A 19,761-nucleotide genomic window follows, 5' to 3' on the forward strand; every position below is an offset into this window, starting at 1 on the left:
CACTTGGGTGAGATAGTGGAGAGCTAACAGTGTCCCGTTCAGTTATTCCCAACGTGACTAAGTGATGTCAACATAAGTAGAGAGATATGCAATCTAACCTTCCTCCACACTTCCAGTAATATTCCCGAATTACCTTTTTTGCCAGACACCTCAACACAGTCTTCACTGAACACAGAGGCAACTCCAGCACCCAATCGTTTCTGTGAGGAAATATCAGTGCAGGTAAGAATTATGTTCGTTTGCAGTAACAAGTTTAATAGGAATGTTGGAAATGCTTGATGTAGTGTCTGTAAGCACTCTAGTAGTGACTCCACGAGGTAAGGTATTGCACTTGAACTGTTGTGACCTTAGTCCATTTAATGCAACTCCTGAATGAGGTGACAGTAAGGTGAGCTCCCTTTTATACCTGGTTACCTGCGGTGTGCAGGTGACCTCTAGGTCTCCACCAGTTACACCCTCTGGTGGTACAGGTATAAAGTATACAGTATAAAGATACATTCAATGGTCTTATGTGTACATTGAGTGTACAGGGTATATACATAACAAAAGCCTGGTCATCGTAGGTCCCATCGGGAGGGCTGGAGGATGCTGGCCTCTTGCTCCCGGTGCTGATCCTGATGGCCAGAGGGGTAGGGCCAATCTGGAGCAGGGTGCCAGTGGTGGTGCCTGTGCCATCCGCTGATCGCTGGCCCGGCAGTGGGTAAGCTCCCACTGTGTGTGGCCACACTCCCTGGGACATCACATTGGTCCCTGAGGCGCAGGCTACATGATCGTGTAGCCCGCTGGACCTGGGTACTTCCAATGGGAGGTTGCCCTTGGTTTTGTCAGCGTGCATATTGAACCCGGCATCACACATTATTTCAGCGTTTACATTCATGAAACATTGGCTCCGATCGCACTTAGTTACTAATTCACATTTGTCAATGACATCTTTTCCCTCAATTACATATTTTCCCTGTATATTACCAGCATCGCTGTACAATATTACATTTAGATACTTGTATCCACTCAATTATATCATTTCCATGCATCCTACCGGCATCGCTGTTCAACGGTACATTTAGATACATTAGTATCACCGGCATCGCTGTACAAAAAGCGGAACTGTCCCTTTAATTGTTCTGGGTTGCCCATCCCCTTTAAGAGGGCCTTGCGATCTTTACCCCAATCCAGTTCGCTGCTTGGCATCACGTGTTGCTCCCTCAACGCTGCCCCTCCTGGTCTGGTCGCGGCCATCTTGATTTCAGGCACTTCATTTTGTAGTACAGGCGCCATCTTTTTTCTCTCCACGAGATAGGCTGCGGTGATCCTTTTCTCCCTAGGTTCTGCCACGGAAACCGGGAATTTACCTTCTGCGTCGATCTTCTTCTTTTGGAGTCCTGCCACTGGAACCCGGAAGGTAAGGTCTGGTCGTTCGGGTTGGATCATCTCGCCGTTGGGTAGTGTGGCCTGTGCCGTCGCCGCGCAGTCGAGCTGGACGGTAGGATCTTCAGGTGCTGCGATGGATCCACATTTGGGGCCGCATACTACATTAATCGCCAGGGCCTAGAGGCTTTCCCAGCTCCAACAGATTTGGATTTGTTTCATCCATCTTCTTCCTAACAGCGTTGGACCATCACCAGCAATGATCCACAAAGGTAGCTTGTGCATCACTCCGCCGTAGGGCGCCTGGACATCCACGCTGCCAACCACTGGGATGGTGTCATTTGTGTAAGTGAGCAGCTTCACCTGGATTGGAAGCATTTTGGGTTGTTTGATAGGATTGTCCCAGAGCTTCTCGAAGGCCGCCTAATTCACCAGCGATTGGCTCGCCTCTGTGTCAACCTCCATCGAGACTGGAATACCCTTGATTTCGACTTCTATTTTCAACGGGGAACTCTCGGTGGAGCAGGTAAACACTCCATATACCTCTTCCTGGGGCTGAGCTGCCTCCTGGACTCTCTCTTCATCTTCATCAGAGCTGGAGCCCAAGTGATCGGCCAACTCTTCACCGACTCGGTGAGTAAAATTTCTTTTACACATTCACTGATGGCCTGTAGTCTTACAGCCTTTGCAAGTATAGTCTCTGCGTCAGCACTGGTGGGCTCTGTGATTTCCTCTACAACGCCAGCGTGGGGCTGGCCAGTTGGCCCCCTGCAGCGAACTCAGGGTTGCTGGGCTCGGGGTCGCAGTCTTGTCTCTGAAAGGCACCGTTCGGTTCACTGGGTTTGCTGTGTTAGAGTCCTGGGATTGAGTCATCATCCTACTGGAATCGCAGGCCGAGGCCATGAACACTTGGCTCACGTTAATCGCCTTCTGCAGGGTGACCGTGGTATCCGCAGAGAGCAGCCTGTGGAGGAGGCCTTTGTAGCCGATTCCAATAACAAAGATGTCTCTCAGTGCTTCGGTGAGGTGGTCGCCAAAATCACACGATGCAGCCAATCGTCTCAGGTCTGCAGCATATTTTGCGATTTCTTGGCCTTCGGGCCGCCGGTGTGTATAGAACCGGTGTCTGGCTGTGAGGATGCTCTCTTTAGGCTTGAGCTGTTCCTGTATAACGTTACAAGCTCCGAGAACATTTTCATTGTCGTCTTCTCTGGGGCTAGCAAGTTCCTGACAAGGCCATGAATGGTGGGCCCACAACTTCTGAGCAGGTTGGCTTGGCACTTATCTGCCAGCGAGGTCGGTGTGTTCCAAGCCAGGTCGTTTGCAATGAAGTAGTGTTCTAGCCTTTCCACAAATCTCAATCTTCCCCATCAGCGAATTGTTAAAAGTTGCCAAGGTTAGCCATTTTTTGCTTGGAAATTTGTATTCTCGTAGCCAATTGTAGTGTCTGTAAGCACTCTAGTAATGCCTCCATGAGGTAAGATATTGCACTTGAACTGGTGTGACCTTCATCCATTTATTGCAGCTCCTGAATGAGGTTACAGTAAGGTGAGCTCCCTTTTATACTTGGTTACCTGCAGTGTGCAGGTGACCTCTAGGTCTCCACCAATTGCACCCTCTGGTGGTACAGGTATATTATATACAGTATAAAGATACATTCAATGGTCTTGTGTAACTGTACATTGAGTGTACAGGGCATATACATACACAACACTTGAGACAAAATAAACAAGGTCTTATGCAAATGTATTAATACCACAGGTTGATTCTGTATGGTTGTCGTAGTAACAGCTGATCCACAGCAAAAGATGTTCCTTGGTTGCCTCTTTCTAACCTAACGTGCAAGTGTTCCTTTAAAACGCCTTCACCATTTAGCTAGAAATTGATTATGGGATAGTCCCAATCCCCTGCTCGTTCCCTGTAGCCCTGAAAAATGTTTCCTTCTGGAGAGAGTGCAGCAAGGTTTACCAGAATGATACCCGAACTTCAAGGGTTAAATTACGAGGAGAGATTACACTAATTAGGGTTTTATTTCCTAGAATTTAGAAAGATAAGGACTGATCTGATAGAAGTTTTACTGATATTAAAGGGAACAAATAGGGTAGGTAGAGAGAAACTGGTTGGGGATTAGGCCGAAACTTATCAACTCACCGCCAGCTGCCGCTGACTGCCGCCCACTGCCGCCAACATTGCTCTTGAGACGCCACTTTCGAGGTGGACTGGAGTGGGTTGGAGGGGAGGTCTGCTGGGAACTGTCCGCTGACATCAGCGGACGGCCGAGTGGTGTAACTGAGCTCCTGCCCGCGAGCTCCCATATTGATGCGGGCGGGAGTCGGCGCCAGAACGGGGGTGGGGACCACTGCAAGGATGCTGGTCTGTCCCTGACAGTAAGTGTGAAGAATCTGAAAAAAATGGTGAGTGAACATTAAATACATTTTCCACAACGACTTTCCTGGATCCCGGAAGGTCTTCCGATAGTTTTTACATTTTTTATTGATGTTTTTTTTTCCAAGTTTTCGACCGTCCGTGGGCCCGACTCCATCCCCGGTGGCACTTGGGCAGTAAGCACCTCTGCTGCTGAGTATCAGTCCTCCCGCCTGCTGCCACCCAGATTGGCGGCGTACATCAACCATTTGTCACCCGCCGACCTTCGCGAGACCTTGGCGATGAATATCCCACCCAAAGTACCGTCCGGTAACCCGGCGATCATCGGTGGCACTTTGGGCGGCACTTGGGCGGGTGGAGGCCTTGATGAAATGCGGCCCCATAGACTAAAAATTAGAGCCAGACATTTCAGGAGTGCAATTAGGAAACACTTCTACACACATAGCGTGGTAGAAGCTTGGAACTCTCATCCACAAATGACAATTGATGCTCGATCAATTGTTAATTTAAAATGGGAGATTGATAGCTTTCTCTCAACCAAAGGTATAAAGGGTATGGGCCAAAGGTGGGTATATGGAGTTAGCAGATCGGCCTTGATCTCATTGAACGGTGGTGCAGGCTCAAGGGGTTGAATGGCCTCCTCCTGTTCCTATGTTCCTATGATCAGCGTAGACTGACCACGTGTTGGACTGTCCACGTGGCTGCATTGGGTATGGTGAGGAGGGGTTGGGTGTGCGGGTGCTGACCAATTGTTGGGCATCCACACCCTGATTATATAATGAAATGTTGATGAGTACTTGCCTGATAACAGAACACAAGGTGAATATAAGATATTTTTACCTTTGGGCTTTATACTTGATACAGAAAATAAATCAACTGCACGGGTAAGTATATATTACATCATTGGTTCAAGGAAATGGGAAAGGGATGTGGGAACAGAGCAGGTACCTCTAATGGCCTGTTTCCATGGTGTAATTTCGATGTAATTCTTGTATTACAGAATGTGGCGTGCAGTGAGGCACCAAACCGGACACCAGTAGACCACATCTACCCAGTGAGATCTTCATTCATTGAGCACTTGTCTACTGCAGGGTTCATTTACTCCCAATCAAACGTGCTGTAACTTTTATTTTCTTCCTGCAGAGCATCATTCCAGAAAAGAAGCACGAGTACTCGAAGGTCATATAACAGAGGAACAGTCATTCTGAAATGGCAAGACTGGATCCTGCTCCAACTGTTTACAGCACCTTGAGCCTCTCCCTGTTGGTTCTTTCTATCAATGCTTCAACATCTCGATTTTAAGTGAAGGAAAACTCAAAGTCATCAAAACGACCAACTGTGGACCAGATTTGTTGGTCTTGCATGTTCTTAATGAAGGAATTATTCATTACACAATGCACGCGTTATTGATTACCCAATAGGAACACAGGGACAGTGGTGGGCCATACAGCTCCTCCTACCTGCTCCTCCATTTAATAAGATTGCGGCTGATCTGTATAACTGCTCCATTTAACCCACCTGAGCTCCGTCTTGACACCCAACAAAAATCTTTTGCTCACAGTCTTGAAAGCTCCAATTGTCTCCCTGCATGCACAGCCTTTTAGGGAAGAGAATTCTAGATTTCCACTCCCATTTGTGTTGAACCATGCTTCCTGATCTCACTCCTGAACGGCCGAGCTCTGATGTTATGATTATGGCCCCTTCTTCTCGATTCCCCCCACCAGAGGAAATAGTATCCCCATATCTACCCTTTTAATGGTTACAACACCTCGATCAGTTGAATCCATGGTCTTCCATACTCAAGGAAATACAAGCCAAGGTCATGTAACCGGGCCTCTTAATTTAAATCTTTAAAACAAGCTCACCTGAGATCTGTGCATGATGCAGAGCCACACCTGAGAAACTCAGTCCAGACATGTGATATTTGAATAGCAGCTCACATCAGTCAATACCCATCAATATGGTCCATCAATCAATCAAAATTACACAATGCAATGGTTTCTTTGAGACTTAACATGAGTATTAAATCATGGGAAAGATAAACTTCTGATATAAGTGTAGTAGGTGGCGTTCCTTAAAACCTGCTTCTTTGACTAAGGGTGTTTGATCACCTCTCCTAATATCTCCTTATATAATTCAGTGTCAAATGTTGTGTGTTAATTGCTTCTGTGAAGTGCCTTCAGATGTTTTACAATGTTAAAGATGCTATATAAATGTAAATTTTTGTTGTTAGTATTGTTAATTATTTGTTTTGAATGCTGCTCAATATCAGGGTAACCAGGGATGGGTGATAGCGAACATATAAAACAGAGCGGAGGTTAGCATCCTTCATTTACAAAATAGAAAACCTGCCTCCAAGCTGCTTCAAAATAGTCAACAAGTTGCATGTTTGCCTCATGTTGTACGGTATTTCCACTGTCACTGTTAATGTCACAGTAATTTGATATTGATCCACTAAACATGTCAATAAATCAATGGAAACACCAGCGTCATTAATTGATGAGATACAGACTGTGGGTTTAGGGACAATGTGCATTGACTCACAGTTCCTACAGTTCTCATTGTGACATGCCAGGCAACTTACTAACTTGAGCAAAATGACAACTCGATCGGAGTAAATCAAAGACTTCACTAATTTTGCAGCCACTTCCTGCCTGTCAGCGTGTCTCCCTGTACGTACTGCCATGCACATATAGTCCAGATGGATTTATTAAGCAACATATGTGCACAGCAAGCCTGTTAATCTTTTCCTGAGATGCATACCCTTGCAGTTCTGATATCAACCATGTCAATCTTCTCTGCACCCTCTCCATTGCCTCTATATCATTTTATAATATGGTGACCTGAACTGTACGCAGTACTCCAAGTGTGGTCTAACCATGGTTCAATACAAGTTTCGTATAACTTCTCTACTTTTTAATGCTATCCCTCTAGAAATAAACCCTAGTTCTTGGTTTGCATTTTTATGGCCTTCTACAACAGTTTGCTTGCAGATGTGTTTACTAATTTCACTCCTGAAAGGTCTGGCTCTCATTTTTAGACTATGACCCCCTACTCCTAGAATCCCCAACCAGTGCAAATAGTTTCTCTCTACCTATCCTCTCAGTTTCCCTTAATATCTTAAAAACTTCAATCAGATCATCCCTTAACCTTCTAAATTCTAGGGAATACAACCCTAATCTGTGTAATTGCTCCCGGTAACTTAACCTTTGAAGTCCGCCTTTCATTCTGGTAAATCTAGGCTGCACTCCCTCCAAGGCCAATATATCCTTCCTAAGATGTGGTGCCCAGAACTGCTCACAGTGCTCCAGGTGTGGTCTAACCAGGGTCCTGTATAGCTGCAGCATAACTTCTACCCCCTTGTATTCTAATCCTCCAGACATAAAGTTATTTTAATGAAGATACACTGACACATGGCTGTTCCCACAGGACACATGCTGCGATTCGAGCAATCAAAACTCTTTGTTCATGCCTTCTCGAACAACAATCAATTATTATTCTGTATCTCACTTTACTAACTCCAGTGGATGGGTGTTCCCAGGGCTCCCCATCATATTCTGATATACTTAGCAGCAAAGATTGAACAGACTGGGGTGCTTTTCTCTAGAACAGTGAAGTCTAAGGGGGTGACCTGATTGAGGTCTGTGAATTTATGAAAAGATTTGATAGGGTAAACGTAGAGGAGATGTTTCCACTCGTGGGGTGTCCAAAACTCGAGGCCATCAATAATAAGATATTCACTAATAAGTGCAATAGGGAATTTAGGATAAACTTCTTTACTCAGAGAGTGTTAGAATGTGGAACTCACTACACAAGGAGTGGTTTAGCCGACTAGCATTGATGCATTTAGGGGGAAGCCAGTTTCTTTGCTGTAAATTCTATGTGATAAGTCCTGGTTCCTTGGGAGTTCGCTGAAGACTGGAAACATTGGGAAACCCAGTCTGAGAGGGAATCGGAATCTGAGTAACGAGAATCTTGTGTCAGGAAAGTTCAAAGCCCAGAGTTATTTGCCTTGAAGCTCGTCTGTTTCTTCAGTAGCAGCAATAAGGACATATTCTACAGAACGCAGGTAATAATTTGAGATAAAATCAGAAAATGCTGGAAACACTGAGCAGGTCAGGCAGCGTCTGTGGCAAGAGTTCATGTACATGACCATTCATGAAGTTACTGTATAACCCTATACAATATAGACCTATAGAACTATAGCCCTATAGACCAATATAGACTTCTATTGTCCTGCACAATGAAGGTCTATATATTAAATATTTGCAAAATGGCAAAAAATACATACTCAAATTACACCATTAAGCCTCACAGACTTGACATGAATCAAATGTACTATTCAAATGACCTTTCATGAAAAGTCATCAACCTGAAATGTTAACTCTGTTTCTCTCTCCACGGATTGTACCTGACCTGCTGAGTATTTCCAGCATTTTCTATTTTTATTTCAAATTTCCTGCATCCGCTGTATTTTCCTTTTGTAATAATTTAAGATATTTGTGTTTGTTGTGGGTCCTGCTGGTTTCATATGCTATTTTAAAAACTCTTCACTCACACATATTCAGAATGTTCTTTATAAGCAAAGGCTCTTCTATTCTGCGCACCATAGGAGCAGTGGGGAGGGCCGAAGAGATTATATAAACCAGGCTTGCATTCTCTGAAATAAATTGATAGGGTAGATAGAGAGAATCATTTTCTGCTGCAGGGAGAATCTAGGACAAGGGGACACAACGTTAAAATCAGAGCCAGGCCATTCAGGAGAGAGATTCAGAAACATTTCTTCACACTAAAGGTGGTAGAAGTGTGGAAGTCTCGCCAACAAAAAGCAACAAATGCCAGCTCAATCAATAAATTTCACTCTGAGAGCTATAGAAATTTTCTAGACAAGGGTATGAAAGGATGTGGAGCAAAGGCGGATGGATTTAGGATACAGATCAGCCATGATCTCATTGAATGGCGGAACAGGCTCAAGGGGTTGAATGGCTTCCTCCTGTTCCTATGTAAGAAAGAAAGTGGGTCTATTCCCCACCTTTCAACTTCTCAGAGAAACTCCCTGAACTTCACAGTGTGATCATTTGTGATATGGCGATTGTAGCAAAAAGATTAGCAGCAACAAAAAATAATTAATCCATGACATAGTGATTTAAACATACCAGTGGGATTGTTTTTATTCCATTGTTACGAAAACACAATCAGATAAATTAAAATGTGCATCGGCTGTAAAATGATTCAGGCTCTTTCTAAGTGCAAGAACTGAATTCCTGGGGGGCCCTGGTCATGTGTGGCAGCTGGATGCACACCCGCCTCGGAGTCAGAAGGTTGCAGATTCAAGTCCCTCTCCAGAGACTTGAGCAAGTGCTGGGGGAGCGTTGCACTGTCGGAGGTACTATCTTTCTGGTGAGACCTTAAACAGAGGCCCTCTTGGGCAGACATAAGAGATCCCATCACCCAATTTTGACCAAGAGCAGGGGAAGTTATCCTTGTGTCATGGCTAATATTGATCCCTCAACCAACATCACCAGAACAGATTAGCTGGGCATTATTTCATTGAGGTTTGTTGCTGTTCTCTGCCGCATTTCCCACATTACAGCAGTGACTGCTCTTCAAAAGTAATTTATTGGCCCTCATGAGCTTTGGGATGTCCTGCGGAGCACGTTCCCTCTTCCATGGCATAACACTGAGGATGGATGGATGGTTGCAGTTGTGTGGACGATATTTTAAAATCATCATAAAGATTCCTCGGGTCAGTATTTCTAGCGAAATCGAGCACTGGTTCAAAAAGTGGAGCGGGCCAAATCGTTCACAGGAAATCTCCCTGATGCATTTAGCATGACTCTGCCTACAGAGACCAGAACAATTCTTCCCACTTAAATTGATAAATTAGTTACGGCCCCCCCCCCCCCAAAACATACCTTAGCCCCAGGGTGCTCTCGGGAATATCATCATCATCATCATCATAGGCGGTTCCTCGAACGAGGATGACTTGCTTCCACATGAGTTCACAGATGTTTCAATGAAGGACCTGATGTTCCAGTCCTGAACTCCAATTGAGGGGGTGGAAGATGCCTGTGGGTGGATTTTTTAAATGTGTGTTGACCGTTGCACACCAGCCACCACACGGGCTCGACAGATCCAGTGGCAAGGGTTAACCAGGACGACTGGAGACCAGCTCTGCTGCACAGACCTAGTGCACACACATATCACAGTCTGGGCTGGGCCAAGCTGCCCCTGGGCCCTCAGCTCTTCTGGGTCCCGTACCCTCATTCGCCGCACCTCCGCCACGATCTCTCGCCGCTCCTCCGCCACAAACATTCGCCGCACCTCCGCCACGATCTCTCGCCGCTCCTCCGCCACAAACATTCGCCGCACCTCCGCCACGATCTCTCGCCGCTCCACCGCCACAAACATTCGCCGCACCTCCGCCACGATCTCTCGCCGCTCCTCCGCCACAAACATTCGCCGCACCTCCGCCACGATCTCTCGCCGCTCCTCCGCCACAAACATTCGCCGCACCTCCGCCACGATCTCTCGCCGCTCCTCCGCCACAAACATTCGCCGCACCTCCGCCACGATCTCTCGCCGCTCCTCCGCCACAAACATTCGCCGCACCTCCGCCACGATCTCTCGCCGCTCCTCCGCCACAAACATTTGCCGCATCTCAGCCACGATCTCTCGCCGCTCCTCCGCCACAAACATTCGCCGCATCTCCGCCATGATCTCTCGCCGCTCCTCCGCCACAAACATTCGCCGCATCTCTGCCACGATCCCTCGCCGCTCCTCCGCCACAAACATTCGCCGCATCTCCGACACGATCTCTCTCCGCTCCTCCGCCACAAACATTCGCCGCATCTCCGCCACGATCTCTCGCCGCTCCTCTGCCACAAACATTCGCCGCACCTCTGACACGATCTCTCTCCGCTCCTCCGCCACAAACATTTGCCGCATCTCTGCCACGATCTCTCGCCGCTCCTCTGCCACAAACATTCGCCGCACCTCCGCCACGATCTCTCGCCGCTCCTCCGCCACAAACATTCACCGCATCTTTGCCACGATCTCTCGCCGCATCTCTGCCACGATCTCTCTCCGCTCCTCCGCCACAAACATTCACCGCATCTTTGCCACGGTCTCTCGCCGCTCCTCTGCCACAAACATTCGCCGCATCTCTGCCACGATCTCTCGCCGCTCCTCCGCCACAAACATTCGCCGCACCTCCGCCACGATCTCTCGCCGCTCCTCCGCCACAAACATTCGCCGCATCTCCGCCACGATCTCTCGCCGCACCTCTGCCACGATCTCTCTCCGCTCCTCCGCCACAAACATTCGCCGCATCTCCGACACGATCTCTCTCCGCTCCTCCGCCACAAACATTCGCCGCATCTCTGCCACGATCTCTCGCCGGTCCTCCGCCACAAACATTCGCCGCATCTCTGCCACGATCTCTCGCCGCTGCTCTGCGCAAAAACATTCGCCGCACCTCCGACACAATCTCTCGCCACTCCTCCTCTGGGGAATAAGGAAGAGAATAAAATCACCAACAGATAAGGATCATAAACAGCGGTTTTATGACCAGCTAGCTAAAGAACATCGCCTTATCACCAGGACTGACGTGCAATGTCTGTAGACTTTGAGCCTTCAGATAGAGGAGGCCAGGCATTCATATGGTCCTTCGCCTCTCGCTGTGATATTGGGGCAGTGAGCAGACATGGCGAGGTTGCCGTCCGTTCTCTTTCTCCTGGTCGCTAACCTGGGTGAGTTCGACATTTCATCCCATTCCCCGGCACAGGGAAAGTACCACACGGGCAAACTGCCCACCATTCCGCGGTTACTCGGTGTTTTCTGCAGACCGGGGCGTATCTCCCGGATTAGTTACATGTCTAATGGTGGGTATGTTACATATGAAAGCAATGGTAACTGACGGTCCTCTCTGTTCTTTATTCCTTACAGAACTCGCTTTAACGCTTATTGTTCCTGAGAACCCCATTGACAGCGCTCCCGGGAACTCCGTGTATTTTCTGGTCGATTCCCAGATCTCGGGAACTTTTCAAACGGCTTGGACATTCAATTCCAGCACTTTAATAGCGAGAGGAGCGGGATCTAGTCCACAGTACTCACTGGCATATAAAGGCAGAGCAGAGCTTTTCACCAACAATGGGACTTTACGTCTGGATGGTGTTACACTGAAAGACACGGGTTTGTACAAAGTAGACGTGAGCGACATAACCAGCGGACAAGCAGCATCAGCGGAAATCCAACTGCGAGTACACAGTGAGTACAGATTTATTTCACACTGGTCACAGACTGCACCCCAGTTTGTTCTCTACTGAAACGATTAGAGCAAGTATTACATGAGAAATAGGAGCAGGAGTAGGCCATTCGGCCCCTCGAGCCTGCTCCCCCATTCAACAAGATCACGGCTGATCTTCGACCTCAACTCCACTTTCCTGCACTATCCCGATATCTCCACATTATATTCAATCTGCAATGTTCCTGCTCACTCACTGAGCCTGTCTATATTCCCTTCCAGTCTCTTTGCACCCTCCTCCCAACTTACATTTCCACTTAGCTTTTATCATCAGCTAACTTGGATATATTACATTTGGTCCCTTCATCCAAATCCTTGTTATAGTTTGTGAATAGCTGGGGCCCAAGCTCTGATCCTTGCGGCACCCCACTGGTTACAGCCTGCCAACCCGAAAATGACCCGTTTATTCCTACTCTGTTTTCTGTCCGTTAACCAATCCTCAATCATGTTAGTATAATTTTGTTTAATAACTTTTTGTGTGGCACCTTATCGATTGCCTTGTAAAATCCAAATACACCAATATTAGGATGAACCATTTATAAAATCCGTGATAACCCACGGTGCTACTGACCATCTCGATGTGGGGTGCCTCAGAGTTATCAATGTATCAAGTTACCTGAAATTATTTTGATCACCCACTGACCCAGCCCATACTTAGAGCAGCACAAAGCGCTCAAATCCAATTAATCGTTCTTTCTGTATCTTGAATTTGGTTGTGTCAAACTTCATAAATTCATAGGAATTTACAGCACAGAAGGAGGCAATTTAGCCCATCGTGTCCACGCCAGCCGACAAAGAGCTATCTGGCCTAATCCCACTTTCCAGCTCTTGGTCCCTAACCTACACTTCAAGTGCACATCCAAGTACTTTTTAAATGCTATGAGGGTATCTGCCTCTACCACCCTTTCAGACAGTGAGTTCCAGATCCCCATCACCCTCTGGGTGATAAAAATGCTCCTCAAGTCCCCTCTAACCCTCCTACTAATTGCTTTAAATCTATGCCCCCCTGGTTACTGACCACTCTGCTAAGGGAAATAAGTCCTTTCTATCCACTCTATCCAGGCCCCTCATAATTTTATACACATCAATAAGGTCTCCCCTCAGCCTCTGTTCCAAAGAAAACAACTCCAGCTTATCCAATCTTTTCTCATAGCTAAAATTCTCCAGTCCAGGCAACATCCTTATAAACCTCCTCTGTACCCTCTTTAGTACGATCAAACTTTCCTGTAATGTGGTGACCAGAACTGCATGCAGTACTCCAGCTGTGGCCTGACTAGTGCTTTATAAAGTTCAAGCATAACCTCCCTGATCTTATATTCTCTGCCGCAACATGTTTGACGAATCACTGTGGCCAGGATTTTCCTTACCGTGGTGGGTCCGGTGTGGCCGGTGTCCGTGGAGGGTTGTGACCCCGCTGCTGGCTCCAGCCCACTTTTGAAATCTCGCCCAGCGTGTTACCTGGCCCAATGAGCTGGAACGGGTCTGGTCTGCGTTTTAAGCCGGGATCCTTAGCGAGACCCTGGCCACATTTCATTTTAACTTTAATCTGACATAATGGGTGATGAATCTTTGCTGCACAATAATATATTAATAGTTCTATATGAGTGATAAAAATTTAATTAATAATATAATTAAGTAATATGATTCCATCTACAAACATGATCAAGAACATAATTGAAATAGTATATTAATTGGGGATTTACTGGTGATTTAGTCACATCTATAGCCTTTTATTTTAGTAACTGGTACAAATAAATGGTGTGTTTATAGGCAATATATGAAATTAAGCAGATTTTAAATGTAAGAATAAATGGGTGGATTTACAATCTTTTGCAAGTTCAGCAGAAGAGCTGCGGAATCCCTGACAAACACTGTAAGTGGTGCTTACAATGTGTTTCTAAGATTTCTGCAGCTCTTCCATTGAAGTTAACAATGGGCAAGTGAGAGAACCTCTGCAGAAATTCACTCTTAAGTATCAGATTGAAAAATTACATTAGTAATATTCAAGGACTGAAAGCAAGTTGAACCAGTGGAATGAGTGATGGGAATGAAATTGTTACAGTTGTTGACTTGCTTTAAGGTGTTACTGGACAATCACAATATTCTGTGAGGAAAACTTGACCAGAAACAACACAAACATTTATTTTAATGGTTTATGGCATTTTTTATAGTGCAGATCAATTCACAGCAGTTACTGTTCAGTTGGAAGGCACGAGCCGAGAATGGCGAGTGAAAAATTAACATTTACCAGCAAGGCAAATTCGGATGGTCAATAAATGCTAGCCTTGCCAGCGATGCCCACATCCCGTGAATGAATCAAAGAGGGCCTGAGATGGTGCCCCTCTATGAGGAACACGAGAAGCCTCAGCGAACAGCCAGGGAACCAGGACTTAGCACACAAAATGTACAGGACAGAAACAGGCCATTCGGCCGAACTGGTCTATGCCGGTGTTAATGCTCCACATGAACTTAAAGGATGAGCGAGAGGTAGAGAAGAGGATAAGGAAGGCATTTCAGAATTAGGGCATCGCCAGCTAAAGGCTGGTGCAGCGAAGGAAATTGGAGATGCACAAGAGGCTAAAATTGGAGGTGTGCAGAGATCTCGGAGGTTTGTAGGGCTGGGGAAGGTTAGAGAGATAGGGAGTTGGGAGGCCACAGGGCGATTTCAACACCAGGATGAGAAGAGGCAGCTGGCCGACTGCTGGCAAGCGCAGAACACATGGCCTGGACAGTAGTTAGGAAAGTGGGGTGAGGGGGTGGGAGAAGAATCGGGGCATTCGAGGTGTGATTGACATTTTGCAGCCAATGGAAATACTCCCACACCTCCAGGTGGTCAAATAAGTTCCAAACTTTACTTTTTGTTCCTTTCTGGATGGAAAGAGAGGAGGTGATGTGGCAGTATTGATTAAGGAGAATGTTACAGTGCAGGAGAGAGATGATGTCCTGGAGGGGTCATGGACAGAATCTAGATGGTTAGAGTTGAGAAACAATAGAGGTGCCATTACACTACTAGGTGTATTCTATGGGCCGTCAAATAGTGGGAAAGATAAGAAGCAAATTTACAGGGGAATTACAGAGAGTACAGGAGCTATAGAGTAGTGCTAATGGGGCACTTCAACTATCCTAATATAGACTGGGATAGTAATAGTGTAAAGGGCAGCGAGGGGGAACAATTTCTCAAGTGTGTTCAGGAGAACTTTCTTGATCAGTATGTTTCTGGCCCAACGAGGAAGGAGGCATTCCTGGATCTGGTTCTGGGGAATGAGGTGGGTCAAGTAGAGCAAGTGTCAGTCGGGGAATATTTAGGGAACAGTGATCACAGCATCATAAGGTTTAGATTAGCTATGGAAGGGGACAAGGAGCTATCTAGCGTGAAAATACTTAATTGGAGGAAGACCAGTTGCAGTGGGTTGAGACTGGATCTAGCCCGGGTAAATTGGAATCGAAGATTGTCATCGAACAATGAGCTGCCTTTAAAGAGAAAATGGTTTGGGTACAGTCGAGGTACATTCCCATGAGGGAGGAAAGGTAGGGAAACCAAAGCCAGAGCTCCCTGGATGGTGAAAGAGATAGAGCGAGAGAAATTGGGGTTGTTTGCACCTTCAGTTAGTGTCCGCAGGGGCGTTAACAGGCAGAAATGAATTTCTGTCTGGGCCCAGTGCTGATAATGACTCCCGCTAAATTCTGTGTGAGTTTAGCGGCTGCGGTAACCGATAGCGCCAGCAATAATGACGTCATCGCCGCACGCAGCGACCCGTTTTAGCCCCGGAGCAAAAATTCGGCTGCGCGCCCTGAAGCTGAGCCGGGCAATGGCAGCGATCGCTTCAGGAGGCTGAAGGATGCTTGGGGGCATTACTTATAGGGGAGGTAGTGCACACCCAAAAATAATCATCTGGCTTACCCATCGCCGCACATTGCATCCTTTAAAGTGGGGTCCTGCCAAAATATATCTGGCAGCCCGGCACTGTGCTTGGGTGCCGAGTTGATTGCATGCACCCTGTTCCCCATCCAGGTGGTAACCCACAGAGTCAGGAGTTGGCCCTCCCCTTTAACTGTGCTGTAACCATTCTATGATTCTATTCTATTTTACTAAATGGGGCCATGTACCTTATTGGACCCAGATTAGCATATTCATGAGACCCCCCCCCCCACTGCCAAAAGCAATGGGGGGAGAGGGAGGGGGTTAATCTGCTTGGAGCGGAAGTGGCAATCGAGTTTCTCAATTTTAACTCCTATTCCTTTCGGTTTCCGCCAGGCAGAGCGAGTTATTTCCAGTAATATCTACGATGAGTGTTGTGACACGGAGATCCAGTTTCTAAACCGATCCTTTGTTTCACAGCTGCCTTGTCAAACGCACGTATCAGTATCAGTCCAGTGAAAGACATATATGTAGAAGATGTGGACAACGTGACCCTGACCTGTTCGGCGATGGGGTCTTTTCCCACCTACTCCTGGAGCTATGGCGGGAAGCCTTTACTGGGAAATCCACGGTATACACTTTCTGCTGATAGCAGCAGCCTATCAATCAATCCCTTGAAAACAACCGATAACGGAGAGTTTGTCTGTACAATGAAGAACATCGTCAACAGTATTAAGACCCCAGCTGTAATGTTAAAGATCTACGGTGAGAAAACTAATCTTCTATTGTTAAATACTAACTATATTACATCCGGGAGTGAATGTTGACTGGGGCAGAATACAAAACGGGAAGTATCACATTGTCCTGTCCGATATCCGCTTCTATTGAAACAATTCTATTGAAGCGATACCGACTGTTTTGCATCCCTCCCAAATTGAACTTTTTATCCAGGAATATACAATTCCAATGTGTCAAATTCTTATTTTTACTGCTTTAGTCCATTGAAATGCTTGTATACTATGCTTTCAATTTACATGAATGTACTAGAAACGAACCGGTGTATATTTGTCAACAGAGACTCATTACAACCGACCGTGTTTGAAATAATACGAACTGGATTTTACGGGGGTCAGCGGGCGCGATCGGTGGCGGGTCGGATGGGAAGTGTATTTTTTCCCAGCGGATCGGCACCCAGCTATGAATCCACCGCCACACACCATTACCAAATGTCGGGCCTGTCATTGCTGAGCAGACCCTGCACACAGCAGCGGGGAAGGCTCTTAAAATGATTAGTGTCTTGTTTACCGTCACTTACCAATGTTTTGTTCCCCAGCTTTTTGGATTTGATGAGTCACCCACCAGTTTCCCGCTGTGCTTTGACCTCGTCTGTGAAGCTGAGGCGGGAGGTCATTGGTCATTGATTCAGCTGATGAGTTGACAGCCTCAACTGTCAAGTCAAAAGCTCCCAGCTGATTGAGAAATATTCGCTTAACCACTAGCTTCTCTGAACTGCTTTTCCGCTACAGATTCAGGCACTCCAGCAGCAACAACACCAACCTTCTCCGCACTCACCTGATGCTGCACAGGACACAGGGCATCAGCACCCAACCACATTGCTACGTGGGCACAGGGATGGCTTCACCATGGCCAGATTTACTTCACTTGGCGCTGTACACCCTGACTGCCACATGATGCACCAGGTTGGCATCACCCGGCAACAACACCATAAAGCATCCCTGCAATGCCCAAGCCATTCCTTTCACACTCATCACCATTGCGGGGGGTACCTTTATGTCCCACCATTTGCTGCAACTTCCAAAGGTGCACACAAATCTGTCCAACAACGCAAAGTGTTGAAAATAAAGATTTCAATATTCGACACAACATTAACAGAAACTTTACATGAACATTGCATAAAACATTGCCAGTAGCAACAACAACACCAACCTTCTCTGCAATCAGCCTTGTGTGTTGTTAGTTGCTTTGATTGCACTAGGATGAGGGTGAGTCTGTGGGGTGGCTAGTGGGATGTGATAATATAGTTAGAAAGGGATAGGTGGATATCCACGGTAAGATAGACTATGAAAGTAAACTAGCACGAAATATAAAAACAGATAGCAAGAATTTCTATAGATATATAAAAGGAAAAGAGTGGCTAAAGTAAATGTTGGTCCCTTAGAGGATGAAACCGGGGAATTAGTAATAAGGAACATGGAGATGGCAGAAACTCTGAACAAATATTTTGTATTAATCTTTATGGTAGCAGACACAAATAAAATTCCAAGAGTGGATAGTCAAGGGGCTATAGTGGGGGAGGAACTTAACACAATCACAATCACTAAGGAGGTGGTACTTAGTAAGATAATGAGACTAAAGGCAGATAAATCCCCTGGACCTGATGGCTTGCATCCTAGGGGCTTATGAGAAGTAGCGGCAGGGATAGTGGATGCATTGGTTTCCTGGATTCTGGGATGGTCCCAGCTGATTGGAAAGCTGCAAATGTAAAAAAGGAGGCAGACAAAAAGCAGGAAACTATAGACCAGTTAGCCTAACATCTGTGGTTGGGAAGATGTTGGAGTCCATTATTAAAGAAGCAGTAGCAGGACATTTGGAAAAGCATAATTCGGTCAGGTAGAGTCAGCATGGATTTATGAAGGGGAAGTCATGTTTGACAAATTTGTTAGAATTCATTGAGGATGTAATGAACAGGGTGGATAAAGGGGAACAGTGGATGTGGTGTATTTGGACTTCCAGAAGGCATTTGACAAGGTGCCACATAAAAGGTTACAGCACAAGATAAAATTTCATGGGGTTGGGGGTAATATATTAGCATGGATAGAAGTTAGAAATGTGGACATGTATTTACTCCGTACAGCCACCAGAGGGCTCATCCCCTGGAGTCCCAAGGAATCCCATAATCCCTTGGGAGCACAGGTATTTAAGGAGACTTCAAAGGTTGGAGAGGCACTCTGGAGACCTGCAATAAAATACTGTCACACTTTACTTTGATCTCTCAGTGTTCAGTCTGACTCTTTGTCTATGCACAACAACTGGCAATGAGATACAGATAGCAAGCCCAAAGATGCAGAGGACAGTGGGCATCCTGGAGAAATTTTCAGAGGGAGATGATTGGGAAACTTTTGTGGAGCGACTCGACCAATACTTCGTGGCCAATGAGCTAGATAGGGAAGAGAACGCTGCCAAATGAAGGGCGATCCTCCTCACCATCTGTGGCGCACCAACGTATGGCCTCATGAAGAATCTGCTCACTCCATCAAAACCCACAGAGAAATCGTACGATGATTTGTGCACATTGGTCTGAGAGCATTTGAACCCGAAGGAAAGTGTTCTGTTGGCGAGGTACCGGTTCTACTCCTACAAAAGGTCTGAAGGCCAGGAAGTGCTGAGTTATGTCGCCGAGCTAAGACGCCTTGCAGGACATTGTGAATTTGAAGGACATTTGGAGCACATGCTCAGAGACTTTTTCATACTTGGCATTGGCCACAAAACCATACTTCGCAAACTTTTCAATCCCGTCAGAATTTTATATATTTCTATGAGATCCCCTCTCATTCTTCTACTTCACAAGACACCAACCTTGAGTAAGGCCATAGCGATAGCCCAGGTGTTCATTGCCACCAGTGACAATACGAAGCAAATCTTTCAGCACACAAGTGCTGCTACAAGTACTGTGAACAAAGTGATGTTGTTTTCGAATCATAACGTACAGGGCAGGTCACTCAAACCTGCAGCTGCACATCCGCAGATGACTCAGAGTCCACCATCAAGGGTGATGAATACAAGGCCATTAACACCTTGTTGGTGCTGCGGGGGTTTCCATTCATGC

The 19,761-nt window shown here is 46.4% G+C and overlaps 1 protein-coding gene across 1 annotated transcript in view; it reads left to right on the plus strand.

The window, feature by feature from the left end:
• Positions 1-11,455: 11,455 nt before the first annotated feature.
• Positions 11,456-19,761, plus strand: part of LOC139240297 (cell adhesion molecule CEACAM5-like) — a 132,106-nt gene continuing 123,800 nt past the window's right edge. The window contains exons 1-3 of the mRNA XM_070868759.1: positions 11,456-11,501; positions 11,698-12,018; positions 16,395-16,679. Of these exons, the coding sequence (XP_070724860.1) occupies positions 11,456-11,501; positions 11,698-12,018; positions 16,395-16,679 (652 nt within the window). The remainder of the gene's footprint in view (positions 11,502-11,697; positions 12,019-16,394; positions 16,680-19,761) is intronic.

This window comes from Pristiophorus japonicus, chromosome 31 (assembly GCF_044704955.1).
Source record: "Pristiophorus japonicus isolate sPriJap1 chromosome 31, sPriJap1.hap1, whole genome shotgun sequence".
Lineage (NCBI taxonomy): Eukaryota > Metazoa > Chordata > Chondrichthyes > Pristiophoridae > Pristiophorus > Pristiophorus japonicus.